General features: G+C 44.2%; 1 protein-coding gene across 3 annotated transcripts in view; it reads right to left on the bottom strand.

Moving 5' to 3' along the window:
* The window catches only part of FRMD3 (FERM domain containing 3), a 300,351-nt gene that overhangs the window by 38,649 nt on the left and 241,363 nt on the right, over positions 1 to 20,339 (bottom strand). For all 3 annotated transcript variants that reach the window (XR_008656633.2, XM_055272137.2, XM_055272136.2), the window contains exons 11-13: positions 16,055 to 16,129; positions 15,691 to 15,759; positions 7,610 to 7,734 (exon numbers count right to left, since the gene is read on the bottom strand). Coding sequence is in view for 2 of the 3 variants with exons in the window: in XM_055272137.2 (XP_055128112.1) it covers positions 7,610 to 7,734; positions 15,691 to 15,759; positions 16,055 to 16,129 (269 nt within the window). In the remaining variant the exon portion in view is untranslated. The remainder of the gene's footprint in view (positions 1 to 7,609; positions 7,735 to 15,690; positions 15,760 to 16,054; positions 16,130 to 20,339) is intronic.

Below are 20,339 nucleotides of genomic sequence, written 5' to 3'. Positions count from 1 at the left end.
GCGCGGTGGCTCACGCCTGTAATCCCAGCACTTTGGTAGGCCAAGGCGGGTGGATCATGAGGTCAGGAGATCGAGACCGTCCTGGCTAACATGGTGAAACCCCGTCTCTACAAAAAATACAAAAAAATTAGCTGGGCGTGGTGGCGGGTGCCTGTAATCCCAGCTACTCAGGAGGCTGAGGCAGGAGAATGGTGTGAACCCGGGAGGCAGAGCTTACAGTGAGCCGAGATTGCACCACTGCACTACAGCCTGGGTGACAGAGCGAGACTCCATCTCAAAATAATAATAATAATAATAATCCAATAGGTGTGATAATTCTGTTTATTTTGCTAATCCAATACTGCAATTATAAACAAAAACAGGAGCTGCCTTCTGTTCTGTGGAGGCATCCTAGCTCCTGCAGAAGCAACTCCAGCTACTATGTGCTTATCAGCAGCTGGAGACTATAGATGCCATTAAATGAGAATGTTCAGGATAGTCCAAGCATGTGCAATGTGAAAATGATGCTTAAAACAGCACTTTTTATGAGTTCCTTCTAATTTAGGACATTTAACCCATTTGTCTGTATTTGTGTTAAATATGTTCCCAATTCATTGTTTGATCTCCAGTTCAATTTCTGATGTGTTTTCATGCACTAGTGTTTTCCACATTAAATAAACAAAGCAGGAATTTTAAGAATTTAGTATATTGGATAACCGCAACTGCATTAAAATGCATAGGGAAGACATTGCTAACGCATTAACACTGATTTCCTCTACGAGGGGGCAAGCTAGGATGTTATTTTTTTTTCTCATTTATGCTTTTTTGTGATTTCTGAATTTTTTAGAAGATGATGTACTAACTTTATAATGAAAAATAAAGCAAACAGCAATCACAAAACCCTGTGGTAGGGACAAGTCTAATTAGAACTGGGGTTGGTCATCACCAGATAGCAGGAACCATAAGGGGAAAGGTGATTCCACAGGATTCGTAAACAGCTTCTGTTTCATGGGACGTAACACAAAAGAAATTTCAAAAACACCACTGCAGCCCAGGCATGGTGGTTCACTCCCGTAATCCCAGCACTTTGGGAGGCCAAGGCAGGCAGATCACAAGGTGGAGAGATCAAGACCAACCTGGCCAACGTGGTGAAACCCCATCTCTACCAAAAATACAAAAATTAGCTGGGCATGGTGGCATGTGCCTGTAGACCCAGCTACTTGGGAGGCTGAGGCAGGAGAATTGCTTGAACCCAGAAGGCAGAGGTTGCAGTGAGCTGAGATCATGCCACTGCACTCCAGCCTGGCAACAGAGCAGGACTCCGTCTCAAAACAAACAAACAAACAAAACGCAGTGCATCACTGCTAATGCATCTGTCCTGACACATCTGAGCCAAAGGGAATAAATGGCTTAGCATCTGGGGGAAAATGGTGGGAAGAAAGACACCAAAGCCGTGAGAAAAGGGTAAATTTGTCTGAGCCATGACCATGGAACTACAGAAAGGGAGAAAAGAGGGAGGAGAATGTCCATGTCAGACAGGCAGGGAGGAAGACCAAACCCGGTAGAGGGTAAGATAAGGAACTCACCATGGTATAACCACAGCAGCCTTGGGCTGTCAGAGACTTCGCCAGTGACAGATCGGAGCAACTGTGTAGTGCATGAAAGGCATACGCATAGACAATGCAGCAGCCCCACCAGTCACCTGTTACGTGTTTGGGTGGAGGGTGGGTGGGACCAAGAGTATGGCATGCCTGATGGATGAGGACAATACTCTTTTTATATGCACAAAATGCCTTTGCATGTTCACACACAGACTTTCTAGAATTTCAATGAAACCACCTTAAGCCATCTATGGTTAGGGCAAGACATTGTAAGCAACCCTTTAAACACCCCTGCCTCTGCCTTCCACACACACTTCCATCACATGCACAACACATACATGCATTCACATATACACTCGGCACAAACACACGCAAACACAGACACAAACATTTACAGGGATGGTGCTAAAGGGTGGCTTGTGAGAGTTAGTTTTACCATTCTCTTAATTTCCATCTATTCTTCAATAAAGATACTTTCTCGATCATATGCAAAAGCAGCTTCACATGACCCTTTAATCTGATGCTTGCAAACCCCAAGACCCTCCTTTATAAAAATTCTGGTGTCTCCAGTGTGCTTTCATTTTGCCAGTAAGGGGAAAACAAACATTTTCAACTCTTATTTATTATAGTTGTACCTACCAAGCATGGCTTTTCTACCACGTTTATGCCAGCCTGCACCACTGCTGTGGCAGACACCAGTGATCTTCATTGTGTGTCTGTAATTGCCAGTTACCAAGTCTCACATGATTAATTTCACTCCCCTTCTCTACTACAATCCAGCATTCTTCCATAATGAGAACATATACTCTACCGATAAAACGCAGAAGCTCGGTGCTATCTCCACTATGGGGAACCTGCTCCATTTTGCATGTGAATTTATTCAGATTAATGACTCCTTAAAATGTCATTTTCACCTAGAACAACTCCCACTGTAATTTTTTTCTTCTCCGGAAATTCTCATAAGCTCTAAGTGGCACTCTTCAAATGGTTCGCCATTCTCATCTGAAGTTTTCCACAGCACTAGTTCTCTCAGATCCTGTAACCAAGCAACTTTTGGGTGGGCTTTGAAAACGTTCCCGTTGCCCAGTGGTGCCTAGGAACTGATTTTGTTTTTTCTCCACCCTGACACAGCCAACTTGAGACCTAATCCTCCAGCTGTCATATGGCTGAATGAGGTCACACGTTTTCCCAGAACACCACTGCATTAATCTGGGCAATAATACTCTGCCCAGCTGTCTTTGAGAAACTTGAAAAAAATGGAAAAAGCTTGTCTGATAAATGGGTGGTCATGACCCCAGAGGGCCATGGCAGTGGCAGAGATGTCCCCACTAATCACACTATTTAAGACAAGGTGACAGGACATTCCCATCACTTCACAGAAATAGAGATTCCATAAGTTAAGACTTTCTTCTCCCAATCTGATTTTTAAAAAATTTTTAATTAGAGAACACTTTTTTTTTTTTTTTTGAGACAGAGTTTTGCTCTTGTTGCCCAGGCTGGAGTGCAATGGCATGACCTCAGCTCACTGCAACCTCCACCTCCCAGGTTCAAGCAATTTTACTGCTTCAGCCTCCCAAGTAGCTGGGATTACAGGCATGTGCCACCACGCCCAGCTAATTTTGTATTTTTAGTAAAGACGGGGTTTCACCATGTTAGTCAGGCTAGTCTCGAACTCCTGACCTCAGGTGATCCACCCGCCTCAGCCTCTGAAAGTGCTGGGATTACAGGTGTGAGCCACTGCGCCCAGCCATTAGACAACACTTTTAACAGGGCTCAACCTGCTGATCTTGACCCGTTTACAAATCTAGTTCCAAAATATGTGATTTGAAACCCCCAGACAAGAATCTGAACCAGTATATCCAGATGGGGAACAGTGATAACAAAGGTAAGTAGTGACGTTGAGTCTCCACCACTCTGTGTTTGAAGCTCTGAGAAGCAACAGTATTATGTAACTCTCTCAATGGCTCCAACAACTCAACGAAATCATGCTGGCCATGGACTCCCTGTGTGATGCTGACACACCACTGAAACATTCCTGGGTCTCTGTAGTCTCATCTTTAACATAAAGAGGTTTGGCTGGGCGCGGTGGCTCACGCTTGTAATCCCAGCACTTTGGGAGGCCGAGGCGGGCGGATCACGAGGTCAGGAGATCGAGACCACAGTGAAACCCCGTCTCTACTAAAAATACAAAAAAAAAAAAAAAAAAATTAGCCGGGCGTGGTGGCGGGCGCCTGTAGTCCCAGCTACTCGGAGAGGCTGAGGCAGGAGAATGGCGTGAACCCGGGAGGCGGAGCTTGCAGTGAGCCGAGATCGGGCCACTACACTCCAGCCTGGGTGATAGAGCAAGACTCCGTCTCAAAAAAAAAAAAAAAAAAAAAAACATAAAGAGGTTGAAGTGTTTTCAACTCAGTGTCTCTGAGACAAGAGCAGGACCCAGACGGTAGGAGTCCACAGGCTATGTCCGTACCATGTAACCAGCGACCCTGTCTCCACAACTCTGCCTCTTACTATGCCTTGTATGCACTGCCTCCTCTCTAGTTGCATTCTCTCTGCCTGCTTCAGCCCTTGCCTATCTATTCCCTGGGCTCCTCCAGTGGTTCCTGTGTAGTCTGTGCCTCCAACCCAGTGGTTTCTAACCAGAGAACTATTTTGCTCCCCAGGGGAAATTCGGCAGTATCTGGAGACATTTTTCGTTGTCAAGACCGGTGGGGTCCCTCTGGCATCTACTGGGTAGAATCCTACAATGCACAGGAATCCCACAAAAAGAACTGTCTAGCTCAAGAGGTCAGTGGCTCTAAGGTTGAAAAACTCTGCTCCAGCCATATCCGCCTCTAATCCATTCTCTACACATCACCAGAGTGATATAAAATACAACTCCCATGCCATTGATATCATTCCCATACCTGAAATCCCTCAATGCCTCCCAGCTGCTCTCAGGTTAAAGTCTAAATTCTCCTGCAAGTCACACGAGGCCCATAATCTGGCCCTCTCCTACCTTTCTACCTCACCTTCACCATCCCCCAGAACGCTCTTCCCTGAAACCACACTCACACGTCATGCAGGTGAAACAGACCACTCCATTACCAAATTTCCTGTCCATCTCTCCCATTTATTCCTTAGCCCACTAATTTTATGTCAGACACTCCAATGGGACTAAAAAGGAACAAATGCCCTCAAGGCAGCTCAAGGCACTGATATCCAGTGGGGCACACAGAAAAGTGGGCACACAATTCAATCAGCAGAGGCAGAACTTTGTCATTGCCTCTGTGATCCCATTGCCATCTCCCCAGTGGGCTGTGAGCCTCCAGAAGAGAGAGCATCTTCATGTCTTCATCTGTATAGTCCACAAGAACTGGGACATGGTAAGTGTGGTCTACAGGGTGTACAACTTGTATTTGTCACAATTGTTACATTAAGGAATGAATGAATTCCTAGCCCCTTTAAGTTTGGCTCTAGCACAGAAATAAAAAGAAATATTAAAATATAGAGATGAAACAAAATTCTTCATAGTGCATGCACTCAAAAGCCCAGAAACAAGGCCCATTCACAAAGACAAAAACATCTTCTTTGTTTAGAGCTCTCATCTGTCTCTCTTCTCTTTATAAATCTGACAAGTGTAAATCTATATAATAGGTATCTATCTAACGAAATGCCTGAATCCCACTGCTTGACACTCAAAGACAAGAGCCATGGAACAGAATTTGACTAGTAACAGAGGTACAATGGTATCCGGAACACAGAGCTATGTCTCCAGTGGATATCATACTTTGAATTTTGTGGTACCTAAGATAATTTTGCTCTTACTCTAAATTGAGAGAATCACTGTATTTATTGAAAAATTAACAATATTGTTGTTTCTACTTCTCTTGCTTTTTAATTGAGTCTGTATCCTGAAAGTTGTTATGACTTGTCTGAACTTTAAAACCCACAAAGATGTTCTGTCAGGGGACAAATCTCCTGGAGAAAATAATTTGATTAGATATTGATAGAGCTACTGTGGAATTTTGAAGAGAGAGATCTATCAGTTTGACTTTACAGCTGGTAAAATAATTTAAGATGATTCTTTAAAACAACTGGGAAAATTGAAAAGGTAGCTTATGCATTCCTATCCTGTCATGAGATTCTTTAAATTCTTTTGCAGTTAATTATAATGGTTTGTCTATTGTCCATACAGTTGCTATATCAAAAACACACCTAGTATTTAGCTAGTATTTTTCATCTCTATAACCTCATTATAGAAAATGGAGCAAAACAGATGTCCCTAACTGAATGGGATGAAGTGTATGGAGAAAAGTTTGACCAGGTTCCCTTTCACATCTTGGGGGATCACAAGGCAGCAGGCCTAGGCTTCCATATTCCCCATAATAATCATTCAACCCATCTGGGCCTCCAAATTGCATTTCCATCTAAGCTTCTATCTTTGCAGACAAGGTACAGTCACAATTCCAGTTGTGAGATGTCCCTTCTCTTTTCTTCTCTATTAGCCACATCCTCCTTCGTTTAAACTTGGGATAATCATGACCTTCAGAAAAAACGATTTTCACTCAAAGCAATATTCCAAGCATATAGGAAGAAACTCAGAAAACCCTTAGTGATCAGAAATTAAAACTGCTTTTCTTTCATTTGCAAAACACAGATAATCTGCTGAAAAACACAGACAAGCAACATAGACCCAGAGGCCCTTAGGCTAAGGAAATTAATTTGGCATGGAACTTACAGAGTTCATTGTTAAGACAGATAACAAAAGCCATTTATAACGAGAGTGTTCTCATTATCATCATCTCTTGTAGCCCAGTTGAAGACAAGTAGTGTCTTCTAAGATCCCATCTTTCATACTTTGCACACTTTTCCTCCACCCATAGAATTTTGGGCATCCAGTTGCCCAGTTCTCCTTCTAACCATCAAAGCTGCCTTTCAGGAAAAGATTTACTAGAATTTTTTATATGTCACTGCAAATTGGTTCCTGCTACCTATCTGAAGGGTATCTGCTTTCCAAGCCATACCCTTATTATAGACTAAAAAGTTTTCTCCTGTGAAATAAATTCTTGACTTGAAGCTGGAGGTGAAGGTGATCTTTTGGGGACAGAGTGATCTGCCCTCTTGAAACTGCCCAGTATCCAGATTTTCAACGATGAAACCAGAATCACAAAGTTAAGAAAAAGCATGTTTGTATTCAAAGGTTCCAATAAGTTTATTTTGTGTGCATTTGTTTTCAATTTAATTAATTTCATCAACTTAATTTAAACAAATCTTTGAAATTAATAAAATGTGAGATGGCTGCAGGTGTTTGTGGCAAGCATTGTGGTGAGATTCTTCCCTGAAGTGAGAATCCTTAAAAACAAAGATGCCTAGAAACACACATATTATTATTATCTTTAAAAATATAACAAATGTGGGGGTTGCAGTGGGCACTTCACGTTTTTTTAGCTTGTATCAAAACTGCTGGACAATGTAAATGAAGTTTCAAGAACAAGAAGCCTGGTGGGAATAAATAGGATGATGAGTGTAGAGATACTTGTGGAGAACTCTTTACTGCCACCAATTTAATTGTGATTACAGTGGCAGACATCACCATCCAATAGAACTTTCAGTGATAGAGGAAATTATCTCAGTCTCAGTGTCCAGTATGGCAGCCACCAGCCACATGTGGCTATTGAGCACTGGGAATCTGGCTAGTGTGACTGAGGAAATGGATTTTTAATTATAATGAATTTAAACTTAGTTTAATACAGCCACACATGGCTAACGGTTACCGTACTGGACTGGTGTAGGTCTAACACCATTAATCTTTTCATATAGAATTTTAGAAATACTTTATACCAGTGAACTCTCTCCAAGAGAAACTAATAGAGCTCCCAGTATAATACAGCCTTCCAGCTGCAAAAAGCTTATTTACTAAAAACATAGTTTACGGCTCACTCCACCGCATACACTAATCAATTACCCATCAGATGCAGAATTGGTGCCTCCGTTGTTTTTTCCAGAGAGAGCCTGCAGCACCAGCATTTGGGATGAAGAGACAGACTTACCCTCACCCAGAGGAGGTTCTTCTTCTTGCTCACTGGGGGAAGGAAGCAGGGGCTGCAGGGGTTCCATGTTAATGATGAGCTGTTTGTTCAAGGAGTGGGAACTGCGGCTCTGAGTAATGTTGGCTCTGAAAACAGACACAAGCCAGACAGGATTGGTTTCCATCACAAATGCTGGCCCCTCCATCTCAGCGGGCTGCCCAAGCTACCACTTTGTGTCTAGAGGGAACTACCTCCAGACACAGAGTGAATTGAGCCAGTATTAAAGATGAGGTAACGTTCAAGATAAATGGCCCTTTCTGCTCTTAAGGTCCTGACCAAATGTCCCTATGTTCTACTGCAACCCAACGAAAGAAAATACATTTCCCAATACATCACTAGCCCTGAGCATGATAGCTGACAGCCTGGGTGTTTTTTAAAAAAAGAAAGAAGAAACAAAAAGACATGGGAGGTAGCTAGCACTGACTAGATATGCAGAAAGGTGAATGAAGGGCATGGCTCAGAGAAATTTGACAACCACAAACAAACAAAAACAAAAACCCCTGCCAGACAGATGGTGCAGATGTTCTACAGCTATAAGCTATCTTTGTGTTGCTGGATGTCCAATGTTTAATATCAGTGTTTAATATTCTCAAAGTTATACCCTACTCACTAACTGGCCATGGCTCTGTTTCCTCCTCTGGAAAGGAGCATGCAGGTGTGTCTGGCTGAGACCAGCAACAGATGGCAAGGAAACTGTGCAGGTATCTCGTTAAGCCTATTGGTTGGCAGCTGGGGAGCCCGCTTGCCCTACCTGCTGCAGAGATACTAGCTGCTTGCCCTAGTCTGCCTGCAGGTGGATGTTTGCGCACCCTTCCCCACTCCCCATGCTTCCTGTCAAAACCAAAACCAGTGCATACTTTAAAAAGGAGTCAAATGTTGCCTTCCCCTGGAAGCCTTCCCAGATTGCTCCTCCCAGTGCACACAGTCTCTCTCTCTCTCTCCCTTCCTCTCCCTGTCTTTGACTACTTTCTCTTCTTCCATAACTCACTGCATTTTCACCTCTGTCTCTGTCTAGTTATTGGTGTACTGATCATCCCCACCTCGATAAGCACCTTAAGGGCAGAGACTGAGCCAGCCATACTCGTGCATCTCACTTGGCATCTTGTGAAAATGTGTTCAGGTTTGAAACTGAAGTGCACCGAATGCAATCCTGGCTTGACATATGTTGCCATTTCAGCCTGGTCAGAGTGTTCCCTAGACCGGCTGACAGGACTACCTTCTAGCCTGAGTGTTTCTGTTGGGCAACAGGAGTGGGGAACAGCAAGATGCCTGCTACCATCTTGAATTAAAAGCTCCCATGGCTGGCATGGGCTAGAAAGGAAATTTATGAGGACTTGCTTAGCCATGGAGTCCTTTTCTTCATTATTTCATTTTATAGCCATTTACTCTGCAGCTGATATATACGAATTGGACATTCTGCTTTGTTCCAGAGAACCGTAGTCCCCACCTTAAGTAACTCACTGTCTAGAACCATAATTTTTAAGCTTTCTGGTCTGAGACCTACATTAATAAATACTTTTTTCTTTTTTTTTTGAGACAGAGTCTCGCTCTGTCACCTAGGCTGGAGTGCAGTGGTGCAATCTCGGCTCACTGCAACCTCTGCCTCCTGGGTTCAAGCGATTCCCCTGCCTCAGCCTCCCGAGTAGCTGGGACTACAGGTGTGTGCCACGCCCAGCTAAATTTTTGTATTTTTAGTAGAGACGGGGTTCACTGTGTTAACCAGGATGGTCTTCATCTTCTGACCTCGTGATCCGCCCATCTCGGCCTCCCAAAATGCTTGGATTACAGGCTTGAGCCACTACGCCCAGCCCCAAGAAACACATTTTATATAATCTCCCTGTACCCAAACACACACAGGAAGAAGCACCACTGAAATTAATGTCTTATGGAACAATAGTTACATATCTATGTATAATCCACTATTTTAAAATTCTACTTCATTTTAAGTCCTGGTCTTGATCACTACTTTATTTCATAACTACCCTCGACTTTTTATTTTTATTTTTTTTATTTTTGAGACGGAGTCTCACTCTGTCGCCTAGGCTGGAGTGTAATGGCGCGATCTTGGCTCACTACAACCTCCGCCTCCTGGGTTCAAGTGATTCTCCTGCCTCAGCCTCCCAAGTAGCTGGGATTACAGGCATCTACCACCATGCCCAGCTAGTTTTTGTATTTTTAGTAGAGATAGTGTTTCACCATGTTGGCCAGGCTGGTCTCACACTCCTGACCTAAGGTGATCACCCACCTTAGCCTCCCAAAATGCTGGGATTACAGGCGTGAGCCACCGCACCCAGCCACATGACTCCTTTATGTGCTGTAGCCACAGCTGAAACACCATGCCTCTCATGAAGGTGACTGATGGCCAGGGTCCCATGGGAGCACCAAGGAGGGGCACCTAATCCTGTGTGAGTGAGGAGAGAGCCAGGAGTGACCTCCCAAGAGAGGTGAGGCCTGCAGCTGTTCTGGTGAGCACAGTGCTTCCTACAGGGAAAGAACCCTAGATAGAGAAATCTTTACAAAAGGAGGGATGGGAGGGAGGGAGGAAGGGGGTTATAAAAATTCGCCATGAACAGTTTCTTCTTTTATTGTGAAGGGTTCTCAGTTTTTGAGCTCTCCTGGGATTTCTTCTGGCCATGGCCACTCATGACTATGATTCTAGCTCTGCAAAGTATAATATTCTGTCATTCCTGTGTGGGCTGCGTAGCTTTCTGACCTCTGAAAAGCCCATCCATCCATTCTTACGCGTGCAATTCTGAATTGCTCTACTCCACCTCTGACCGTCCATGCCAGCTGGACTGGCTGCTGTTCATATCCCCAGGAATCACTGCTTATGCTACAACGATGGGCCCTCGGTGAGACTTTATGAGCTTATTTTGCTCCCCATCAGACCTCCTTCCAACATTCTTCAGCTGGAGATACGAAGCATCCTGCTGCCCCCAACCCACAACATTGCCATGTCCAGACAATTGCATAGCTCTAAGACAGGCTGGGTTCACCAGGCTGATATCCCAGGTATAAGCCTGCCTTGGCATTAGATGGCCAGGAGGATGCCAGGTCAGCCTCTACATTCACAGGCTCCTGTTGCTCTGTTGTAGCAGAGGCCCATGGCCAGGGACAGGGGCATATAGGATGTGCCTTGTATTAGACCAGGTGACTCCTGCAGTGGATTACAACCCTGAGACTCTCCAATAATATGACTCAGAGAAGAACATTTCTTCCCTGATAAGTATAAGACTCAGATAAACTCAAAGGTGGTTACAACTAGGGATTTCCCTGGAGCACAAAGAATCCAGGGCTCCCAGCCCAATGTGAGGCACTTTGACAGCCTGGGGGAAAGAGTCAGCAACATTAAAAAACAACAGGCCAAGTCTCCCACCTTTCACTATTGTGATGGCCTGAATGTCTGTGTTCCCTTAAAATTCATTTGTTGAAACCTAATCTCCAATGCAATGGTATTAAGAGGAGGGGCCTTCAGGAGGTGATTAGGTCATGATCACATGAATAGAATTAGTATCCTTATAAAAGAGGTCTGAGAGAGCTTGCTTCCCCCCTTCTGCCGTGTGAGGACACAGCAAGAAGGCACTATCTATGAGGAAGCAGGCATTTGCCAGATGCTGAATCTGCTGGTGTCTTGATCTTGGACTTCCCAGCTTCTAAAACTGTGAGAAATAAATTTCTGTTGTCTATAAGCCACCCGGTCTATGGTATTTTGTTATAGCAACCCAACTGGACTAATAAATCTACCAACCCCTTTAAACTAAAGATTACACCTTCTTACCTAATTCTCTCTTTAAACTTTTTAAAGGTGCCAACTGATCCTGGCTTCATTCAAAGCAAGAGACTGCCAGCCCAATTGAACTAATGACAAATATAATATCCAAATTTGAATGGCCATCTTCTTTTCATTTGCAAAGTTGTTTGTATAAACTTTACCTCATCTTTTTCTCTTCGTGTGTCTTGCCTATAAGACAGGCAAGGTAAATATATTTGCAGATGAGAAAACTGAGACTCAGGGAGCTTATGTTATGTGACTAAAGATGCTTATATGGGCAAACTTAGGACTCAAAGCTCAAAGCCAGATAATCTGATTCCTGGTCCAAGGCTTTTGCTGTGCTGCACACTGCCTTTCTGCGTGATTTGGCCTGCAATGTCCCAAAGGAGACTCTGCTTGCTACCCCTACTGTCCTCCTGTTTCTGGCTACATGAGGTCCCACTGTGTCAGGCACTTTCTTAAGTATGTGCAGATGTCCCAGTCGGCTTCCACTCTGCCTTTCCACCTGAACTCCTGAGGTAACTGTGTTTATGCCTGAGGTCCCCCCAGGCCAGGCTAGGATACGTGCCATGTTTCTCCAGTCTCAGAATCCATCTATCAGACGGATATGTGGTCCACTTTGTAGCCTACTCATGCATGTACTCCCAGCATAGAATGGTCTCCAAATGAAGTTGTCATTAAGAACTCTATTGAAATAGAAAGGTTTCCTTTGGGAACTACAATTATATTCTAATACTGGGGCAAATGTGGTTTGAATATATTTATCCCATTTGTTTTTCTCATTGTGTATGTAAGATGGGCAAGAAAAATACCATATTTACAGGTGAGGAAATTGACATTATGTAACTCAACTAAAAGATGCTTATATAGGCAGACTCAGGACTCAAAAATGGTAGCATAAAATAGTGACTCCTGGAGTTCCTATATCCCTCCTTGAAATTAAAAGAAGTAGTGCCAGCCTCTAAAAACTCCACCTGGAGGGATTTTAATGTGAATGTATCTGTCATATTCCAGTCTTTCATTTTTGGATGAGAGATGGTAGTAATATTATCAACACCTCACATTTGTATGGCACTTTAGAATTTTTAAGCACTTTATTTTAATACTCATAACAAAGCCTAGAAGTCGGGCAAAGTGATGTTGTAAATCTCACTTTATAGATGAGTAAGCTGATGATCTGAGAAGTGATTTACCCAAGGCCATACAGTGGGCAAACAACACAGCTAAGATTAGAACCCACTCGTGACCCCTACACAAGTGCTGTGTTAGGTACAAATGCTGCCTCAGAGTGTCTGCTGCGGTGGCTGCTATGCTCAGGTGGCTCACACAACCAGCCCTCGCTCACCAAGCTACAGCCCTCTGCCTCACTGGGCCTCTGGAACAGGCAGAAGATTGTCACCCAGTGGCCAGTTCAGGAGGGTTTGGCTTGGGTATCTTGTCATCAGTGATGATCAGCAAGAAAACATCAGAGTTAGCTTCTGCTCCTCTTTTGGAAGAAGAAGAAAAATTCCAAGAAAGTGTTTTCAGTCTGCTTCTGTTTCTCCATGTAAACACACACACCTCAGCAGATGTAGGAGTCTGTGAACTTGGCATTATTTGAAGAGTAGAATCTCAGAATGTGAAGAAAATTCACTAATTAAAGCCTTATCACCACCATTGTAGACTATCACCTCTGAACGCCCACCACAAGAGGAGAGCTTATTACTACATTCTCACTTTTGATAGCAGCTTCAAAGAAGCTGAAATACTTTGAAAACCAAACAATTTCCTACCACACAACCAGCTACTGGGATGGAAGGAGGAGTTGCCTGAATGAAGGTTTCACACATCACTATGGCTCTGACCACAATGCTGTCTCTGGTGAGATTGGGGTCCCCAGGGCAGCACCTTGGACAGATCTCATATCAAAGAAAATGACAGGTGCTGCTGTCATCCCATACTCCTAACTCATGCATTCATTCAACAGCTATATATTGACCTCTACTATGTGCCAAGCACTGTGTTAGGTGCTTGGGGACATGGAGATGACCAAGATAGACACGGTCCTTTCCTCCAAGAGGTTGCTTTGTAGCATTACATTAATCAAATTCTTTCTGGTGTTGTCAGAGATTTGAGAGATGCTGCAAAGAACCATGGAGGCATCCTAAGGATGTGAACTCAACAGTCTTTCATATACCCGGGGGAGGTGGAAGAGAAAGAGCATTCAAAGCAGGTCTCAAGGGCCCCTAGGTCCTTGTTTGCAGTAATATCTTGGGAGATTTTAGAAGATTCCAGAAAAGGGAAACCATGATTTGGTGGATGCCTCAGCATGTATCCACTTTCCTCGCACTCTGGGGTTCAGTCTACTCCAAGAAAAGTGCTTCACTTCAGCAAGCCTGCTCCCTTCACCCTTCCACCACCTGTTACCAAGAGTCTGGCTACTCAAAGTGTGGCCCATGGACCAGCCGCGTGGCCATCATCTGAGAAAACGTTAGAAACACAGACTCTCAAGCATCACTCCAGGCTTCTTGAATCAGAATGTGATTTTAACAGAATCCCGAGGTGATCCCTGTGCAAGTTACAATTTGATAAACCCTGAGCTAGAAAGCCTTGGTTTCCACAAATTATTCAAACCAAAATTTACAAGAGAAGCATTTTTAAAAATTCTTTATTGACCTCATTAACCACCCGAAGATGGTAACTTTGAGACTCAAAAAGCCTTATTTTTTGGAATATGTATCGCTGAAAGTATATTGTAAAAAAAGTGTCCTGCTTTGTGTTTGTGCTACCAGGAGAACTCCCTCAGCATCAAGTATTTAAGATCAAATATTTGAGCTTCAACCTGGAAGAATAAAATGCATGCTGAGCCACTTGGGGTAGTTCCACCTCCACTACCAGCTTCTAAGAAAATGCCAGGTGCTCTCAGGGTGCTACAGAGAAAAGAGCTGAGAACACAGAAGCAGGACACTGGAGTTCTAGGCTTAGGTCTGCCATCAAAAAAAGTCAGGACCTTGGATAAATGACTTAACTTGTCTGAGACTCAAGTTTCTTTGTCTACAAAACAGAAGCATCAGACTAGGCAATCCCTGAGGTCATTTCCAGTTCAAAGATTCTGAAAGGGATGAATGATATGTTTTATCATTTCCTCTTCATTTCTGCTGCATTGAATAAGTACAATTTGGGGAAGAGGAGGGAACCATAAGGACTTTTCTCATTGGTGGGCAGGCTGTACTTTCAGGATCTGCACTGACATGCCTGGAGCCAAGGTTCTCCAGCTTCTCTCATCCTGTAGTCTTCTGCTTCTTACAGTGTGATAGCCTGGTTTTGCAGACTTTCACATTACATCTCCTCACCAAGTCACCCCAAAGCAGGAACAAATTTTCTTCTGTACACATCTACATGGGATATCGTGCCAACTGCACTTCTGTTCCCCAGTGTGGAAGAGAAGTGCCATCTGGATGCTTCTCCAGGCTGGCTTAGCCACACTTCTGTGGGACCACAGCCTCCTCCTGCCCAACAACCCCAAGGGACAGGGTGGAGAGGCACCCAGCTCATTTAGTCACCCTGGAAATGCAGGAAACTGGAAAATCCAAGCATAAAGGAAATACCTCTGGGTTTCAAAGATGGGGAAGAAAGGGCAGGTGCAAACCAGTGTATGGGGGACTTCCTAAATAATTTAGCTCATGGTGATCTTTCCTTAAAAAGTGGGAGGCAAACACGTTGAGAATGTTGAGCTTTAGATATGCAGCATATTTGAGGTTTGGGATGGGCAATGATTTGTGTAAATTGTGGTAGTGTGAAGTCCAACATGTAAAGAGAATATTTAATTCTTAAGAATGACTGCATATCGTCACCTTAATGGAGGTGTGTACTCTTGAGCCAACAATGACTAAGTCCTTCATTCTTCTGCGTGGCCCTAGAGAGTAATGGCCCCATGAAAGGTCAGCCTGGAGTCAGGCCAACGGGAATGGCCAAATATGATGAATACAGGCAGGAACAGAGAACTTGTAAGAGGATGAGATGACAGAGTTTGGCCAGGCGATGGCACAGCATCCTGCTTGTTAAGGTGATGCTCCAGACCTAATCAATGACTCTCCTGAGAGCACATAACTCAAAGTGGAGCCCAGCTGTGCTCATGCCATGGCCCAGCCAAATCTGTCTGAGTGAGATGTCTAAGGAAGTGAGCATGTCCTTCTTTAATGCTGTATGTCACTACACAAAGGGATGTTATAGGGGATTTGGAAAAGCCAGCTTTTAAAGCCACCTGAACCCGCAGTGATCATCCACTCACCTGTGCACCTCAGGAGGCTCCCTCTGGATCTTGGAACTGGCCTCCACCACCTCTTTGGCAACTTTCCCACTGCGAAAGACAGAAACACATGTGTGTGCACACATACTCAGAGAAGAATGGGAGGGATATGCACAAGTGTCCTTTTGTTAACTTCGCAGGTGTCTGACCCAGCTATAGAAATCATGAGGGGGAAAATTACGGTAGAGTTTGAGGGTGCCCTGTGAGCATAAGAGAGCAATGGAGTAGAAATGGAAGACTCAAACAGAGGCACAAGCCAAAGGCCACTTATTTGCAAGCAGAATTTTGAAATTTAAGTGGCTGCCCACCCCCACTCCCTCACTGAAATGGAACCATTGGTACCCACCTATATCGAAATCTACTTCCTTTAAAAAATATCTTGCTGCTTGATACAGTCTTGATCTGACTGGATTTTGCATACCTTTAAGAAAAAGCAAAGCACAGGTGGTTAGGACATTGGAAAGTCCACTTACAACATGCTATAGAGGTGTGGTGATGGGGTATTTTTACTGCAAGAAAGAAATGTAATTTACCTTGTGACTCAGCCTGCATTGTGCACACAAACTATAAGAAAAGCTTCACAAAAGAATAGTTACTTTCACTACGTGTATTGCATTCTAATATTTTCTATGCTATTTCCTTTCATTCTTTTTAAATTCATGACCCACATACTGGGTTTCATAATTCATTAGTGGGTCACAACCTGTAAAAAGGACTGGGCAGTGATGATCAGAAGGAATTCCCCCCTAATTTCTATCTGAAGATATGAAGAAGAGGGAATTTTTTGACATGGCATCAGGAAGTTCGTGGTGGTTAAGGCACTTTGCTGCCTATTCCTGTATCCATAGTGAGGCAGAAAACAGCTTCCTGGCAACAGAGGTCACTGACTACGCCACGAAGAACTCACTGTGCATTGCCCAAGTGAGGGAACAAGGGTCCCGCATCACCACAGGAATGGTCACTGGCTTCCGTGTCACCATGACCCAGTGCCCTTTAAAAGAACCCACAGTGGTAGATGACTAAGATACACGAGGCAGAAGCTGTCCAGCCAAGAACTGATTCAGCACCTCTGAGCCCTACTCGTAAATAAGAACAAAACAACAACACTCTGAAAAGCAGCCTAGAGCCTGGGCTGCCGGGAGGCTGCACACAGGGCACTAAATTACTGTGACAGCTGAGGATGGCTCTACAGCAGTTATGTTAAGCCTTGTACAATTAAATCCAACAAGTTAGAAAGAACAGGTCTCAGAGAGTTCAGCATCATTCAAAATATTGATAGTCACAAAATCTTAAACACACACAGACAAAATCAGTATGATCTGTAGCATCCTGAGCAAAGACATGCACGGAGCCAGGGAAGTTTCAGAACAGTGATCCCCACCCTTGAGCCTCTTGAAGCTTCCTTTATTCACTCAGCAATTATTAACTGAGTGCCAACACTGCTTTGCACACCAAGGTAAGTACAAGAAAGACACATGGCTGATCTAGCCTGGGGGCCAGAGAAGATGCCCTGAGGAAGGGACATCTGAGCTGAGATCCAGGGGCTGGAAGGTGTTAACCAGGGCATGGTGGAAGTGGTGGTGGATATACCCAGGAGAGGGCCAGCAGGCACAAAGCCATCAGCCTAAACATCTAGAGAACTAAAAAGACTCAATTATTCTAAGTTAAGCAACTCAGGAATGGAAAACCAAAAATTCTATGTTCTCACTTCTAAGTGGGAGCTAAGCTATGCATATGCAAAGGCATACAGAGTGATATAATGGACTTTATAGACTCAGAAGGGGAGGGTAGTGGGGTCAGGGATAAAAACTACACATTAGTTGCAATATACACTAATTGACAGGTGCTCCAAAATCTCAAAATTCACCACAATATAATTCATCCATGTAACTGAAAACCATTTGTACCCCAAAAGGTATTGAAATTTTTAAAAAATAAATAAAATACATTTTTAAAAGACTCAATTGCATTTTCCCATGTTATTATTACTACACATACACATATTTTTTTCTTTTCCTAATAAAGATAAGTGAATGTACAGATGTACGAAGGAGAATAAGGCAAACTTGGACAGAGAGCCAGAATCCAATTTCCCAGGATTAGACCTTAAGTGGTCCTTGTTAAGGATCTTGGTCTTTATCGAGAGAACAATGGAAAGCCAAAGGAATAATCTTTTGCAAAGAAGCCCCTTCCCACCACCTGTGTAAACAGCCCAAGATGACACAGAAGGGCACTGGCCACAAACATTAAGCAGGGAGAGTAAGATGGGCAAGGGAGGGCACAGGCCTTGGCAGGGGGATCCTGTCAGGGCAGGGCCCAGAGAAAACGGTACAGGACCCCTGAGGACACACAGAGGCACATGACAGCCATGGCCTTGGGGGGGCCCTGCAGTGTGCTGGCTGGAGCTTCCTTCAAGACCACACCCACTCACGAGGCTAGAAACCCCCAGCAAGCTGCATTGAGATGGTCCCAGCTGTGCCCCCCACCTCCTATGAGGACACACCTGCTCTGGGCCCATCTGCACCCCCTAAAACTCCCCACTAGCCCTACAGAGCTGTGGCCTGACACTTTATCTACTGAAGCCTGAGAAAAGGACGATCACCTCTGCCCTCTCCTCATCTTCTTGGCAGGGTTGCTCCCAAGTCCTCAGAGATTGGGAGAAGAGAAAGCTTTAAAGAAGCTTCTATTTTTTATTGTCTGTGTGTTTTTTTTTTTTAATTCCAGGTTCCTAAAGATCCTTGGGACAAAGTGGTTGGCTTAAAAAAAAAAAAAAAAGATTGAGTTTCTTAATTGGGTTTTTAAAATTCAAACTCAACACTTTGCCCATTCTACAGAAGTGACACGTGAAGCTGGTGAAGCCGACGCAGGCGTGAGTCAACCTCCTGGCCACTCAGGTGGCTCTTTTCTCACTAGTTTGGCCTTAGCTCTGGCCCTTCCAGGCCCCAGGAGGAAGCCACTATCATCGGCTTGAACCCAGACTGGCCTCTTAGAGGGAAGTCTCAGTCTCAGTACTGCTTCCCAAAAACCCTCAAAGTGACTCAAAAGAAGCAGGTCAAAAGATACAGGTCAAAAGATACATTTCACAAAGATGGCCAGTAGCTGTCTGCTCAGGATGAGCAGAGAGAAAAGACTGTGCTTCTTTCTGGCAGCGGGTTCCCCTGGAGGAGTATCTGCAGGTGATCTGATTTGCTCAGAGACAGTTGCCTGAGAGCATTCCCACGAATCCCCTTGCCCTCCCAAATGTCCAGGTGAACTCCCAGAATGTTTCAGCTGAGATTTTTAATGGAACGTTAACAGGGAGTTTATTCTGAGAGCTCAAATGACACCCATGCACTGGGAATTGGGAAACAAGGCTGTAGAGGGGAGGGGAATGGACAAAGGAGAGAGAATGTGGCCAGGTTAAAGTACATGAATCCGGAGTACCAGTTCCCAAACCTGGCCAGGCATCAGACTCCTGGAGTAGGTATAAAAAACACAGGTTCTCAGGCTTGATCATGAGAGATTCTGATTCGGTGGGTCTGAAGAGGGGCTTGACTTTAATCAAGCACCCTAAGGGGATTCCAAGAAGTCCACTTACATTTGAGAAACTCTGTGCCCCCAAATTCTCCTAGGATGACCCAAGAGGTGACATTTCACCTGAAAGAACAGTGGTCCAGATTCCTATTCATGTCTGGTTCTGTGACCTTGGTCATGCCGTGTGGCTTTGCTGAGGCTCAGTTTCTCTACATATTATTAAAGGGGGAGGGTGTCATAATATTTCATAGTACTCTCAGGAGGGTTACACAAGAGTAAATGATTTGAAAGCACCTAGCATCATACCTGCTCATTATATAATAGTTTCCCTTCCTCCCTTCCTTCCCACCTTCCTCCCTCCCTAATATTAGTCTCAAACCTCTTCATCGCCTTCTCACTATGAAGCTACCAAAGCCAATCCTCTAAATCATGGAGGTTCCAGAAAACCATGTTAAACACTCTGGAAGCAAATAAAAGAGCTCTAACTCTAGCCAAAATGTTCTGAGTACTCTGTTTACCAGACTCTCCCATCAACGGCAAGCCCAGGGAAGAGTATTCTTCCCACAGAAAGCAATGAATTCACAGCCTCATTGGAACAGCAATTCGCTCTCCTACAGCCTTCTGCCTTCCTTTCCACCTGCCGTCTCCCACTTCAACTTCCAACTCCCCATCAAAGTCCCAACACAAGAAGTATGACTATGCTCAAACATCTGACCTCACGAAGAAATCCAGATCGTCTCTGCAGGAGCACACCTCCCCTCTCCCCAACCTGCAATTTCTCCTCTGAAACCTGCTATTCCAGGGGCTTGGATGAAGGTCAGGATAGGTACTGGGGGACATTGGGTGGTGCTCCAAGAGGCCACCTCTAGAATTAACAACACAATTTCCCATTGAAGTCATAATTTAGAGCTCCTGCAGTAACCATAACAGCATTTACTGAGCCTTTAATATGGGCAATGCCCCATCCAAAGCAGCTTTAATATACTATTCCTTTTATACTCACAGCTCTCTACTAGGAGGAAGGGATCCACATTTTCACATAAGGAAAATAAGCACAGAGAGGTTTAATCACTTTACCATGGTTCCACGATAGAAGCTGCAGGAACCAGGCTATAAAT

This window comes from Symphalangus syndactylus, chromosome 3, assembly GCF_028878055.3.
Source record: "Symphalangus syndactylus isolate Jambi chromosome 3, NHGRI_mSymSyn1-v2.1_pri, whole genome shotgun sequence".
Classification (NCBI taxonomy): domain Eukaryota; kingdom Metazoa; phylum Chordata; class Mammalia; order Primates; family Hylobatidae; genus Symphalangus; species Symphalangus syndactylus.
Note: the sequence above shows the minus strand (reverse complement) of the source record. Positions and strands in the feature narration are given on the sequence as shown.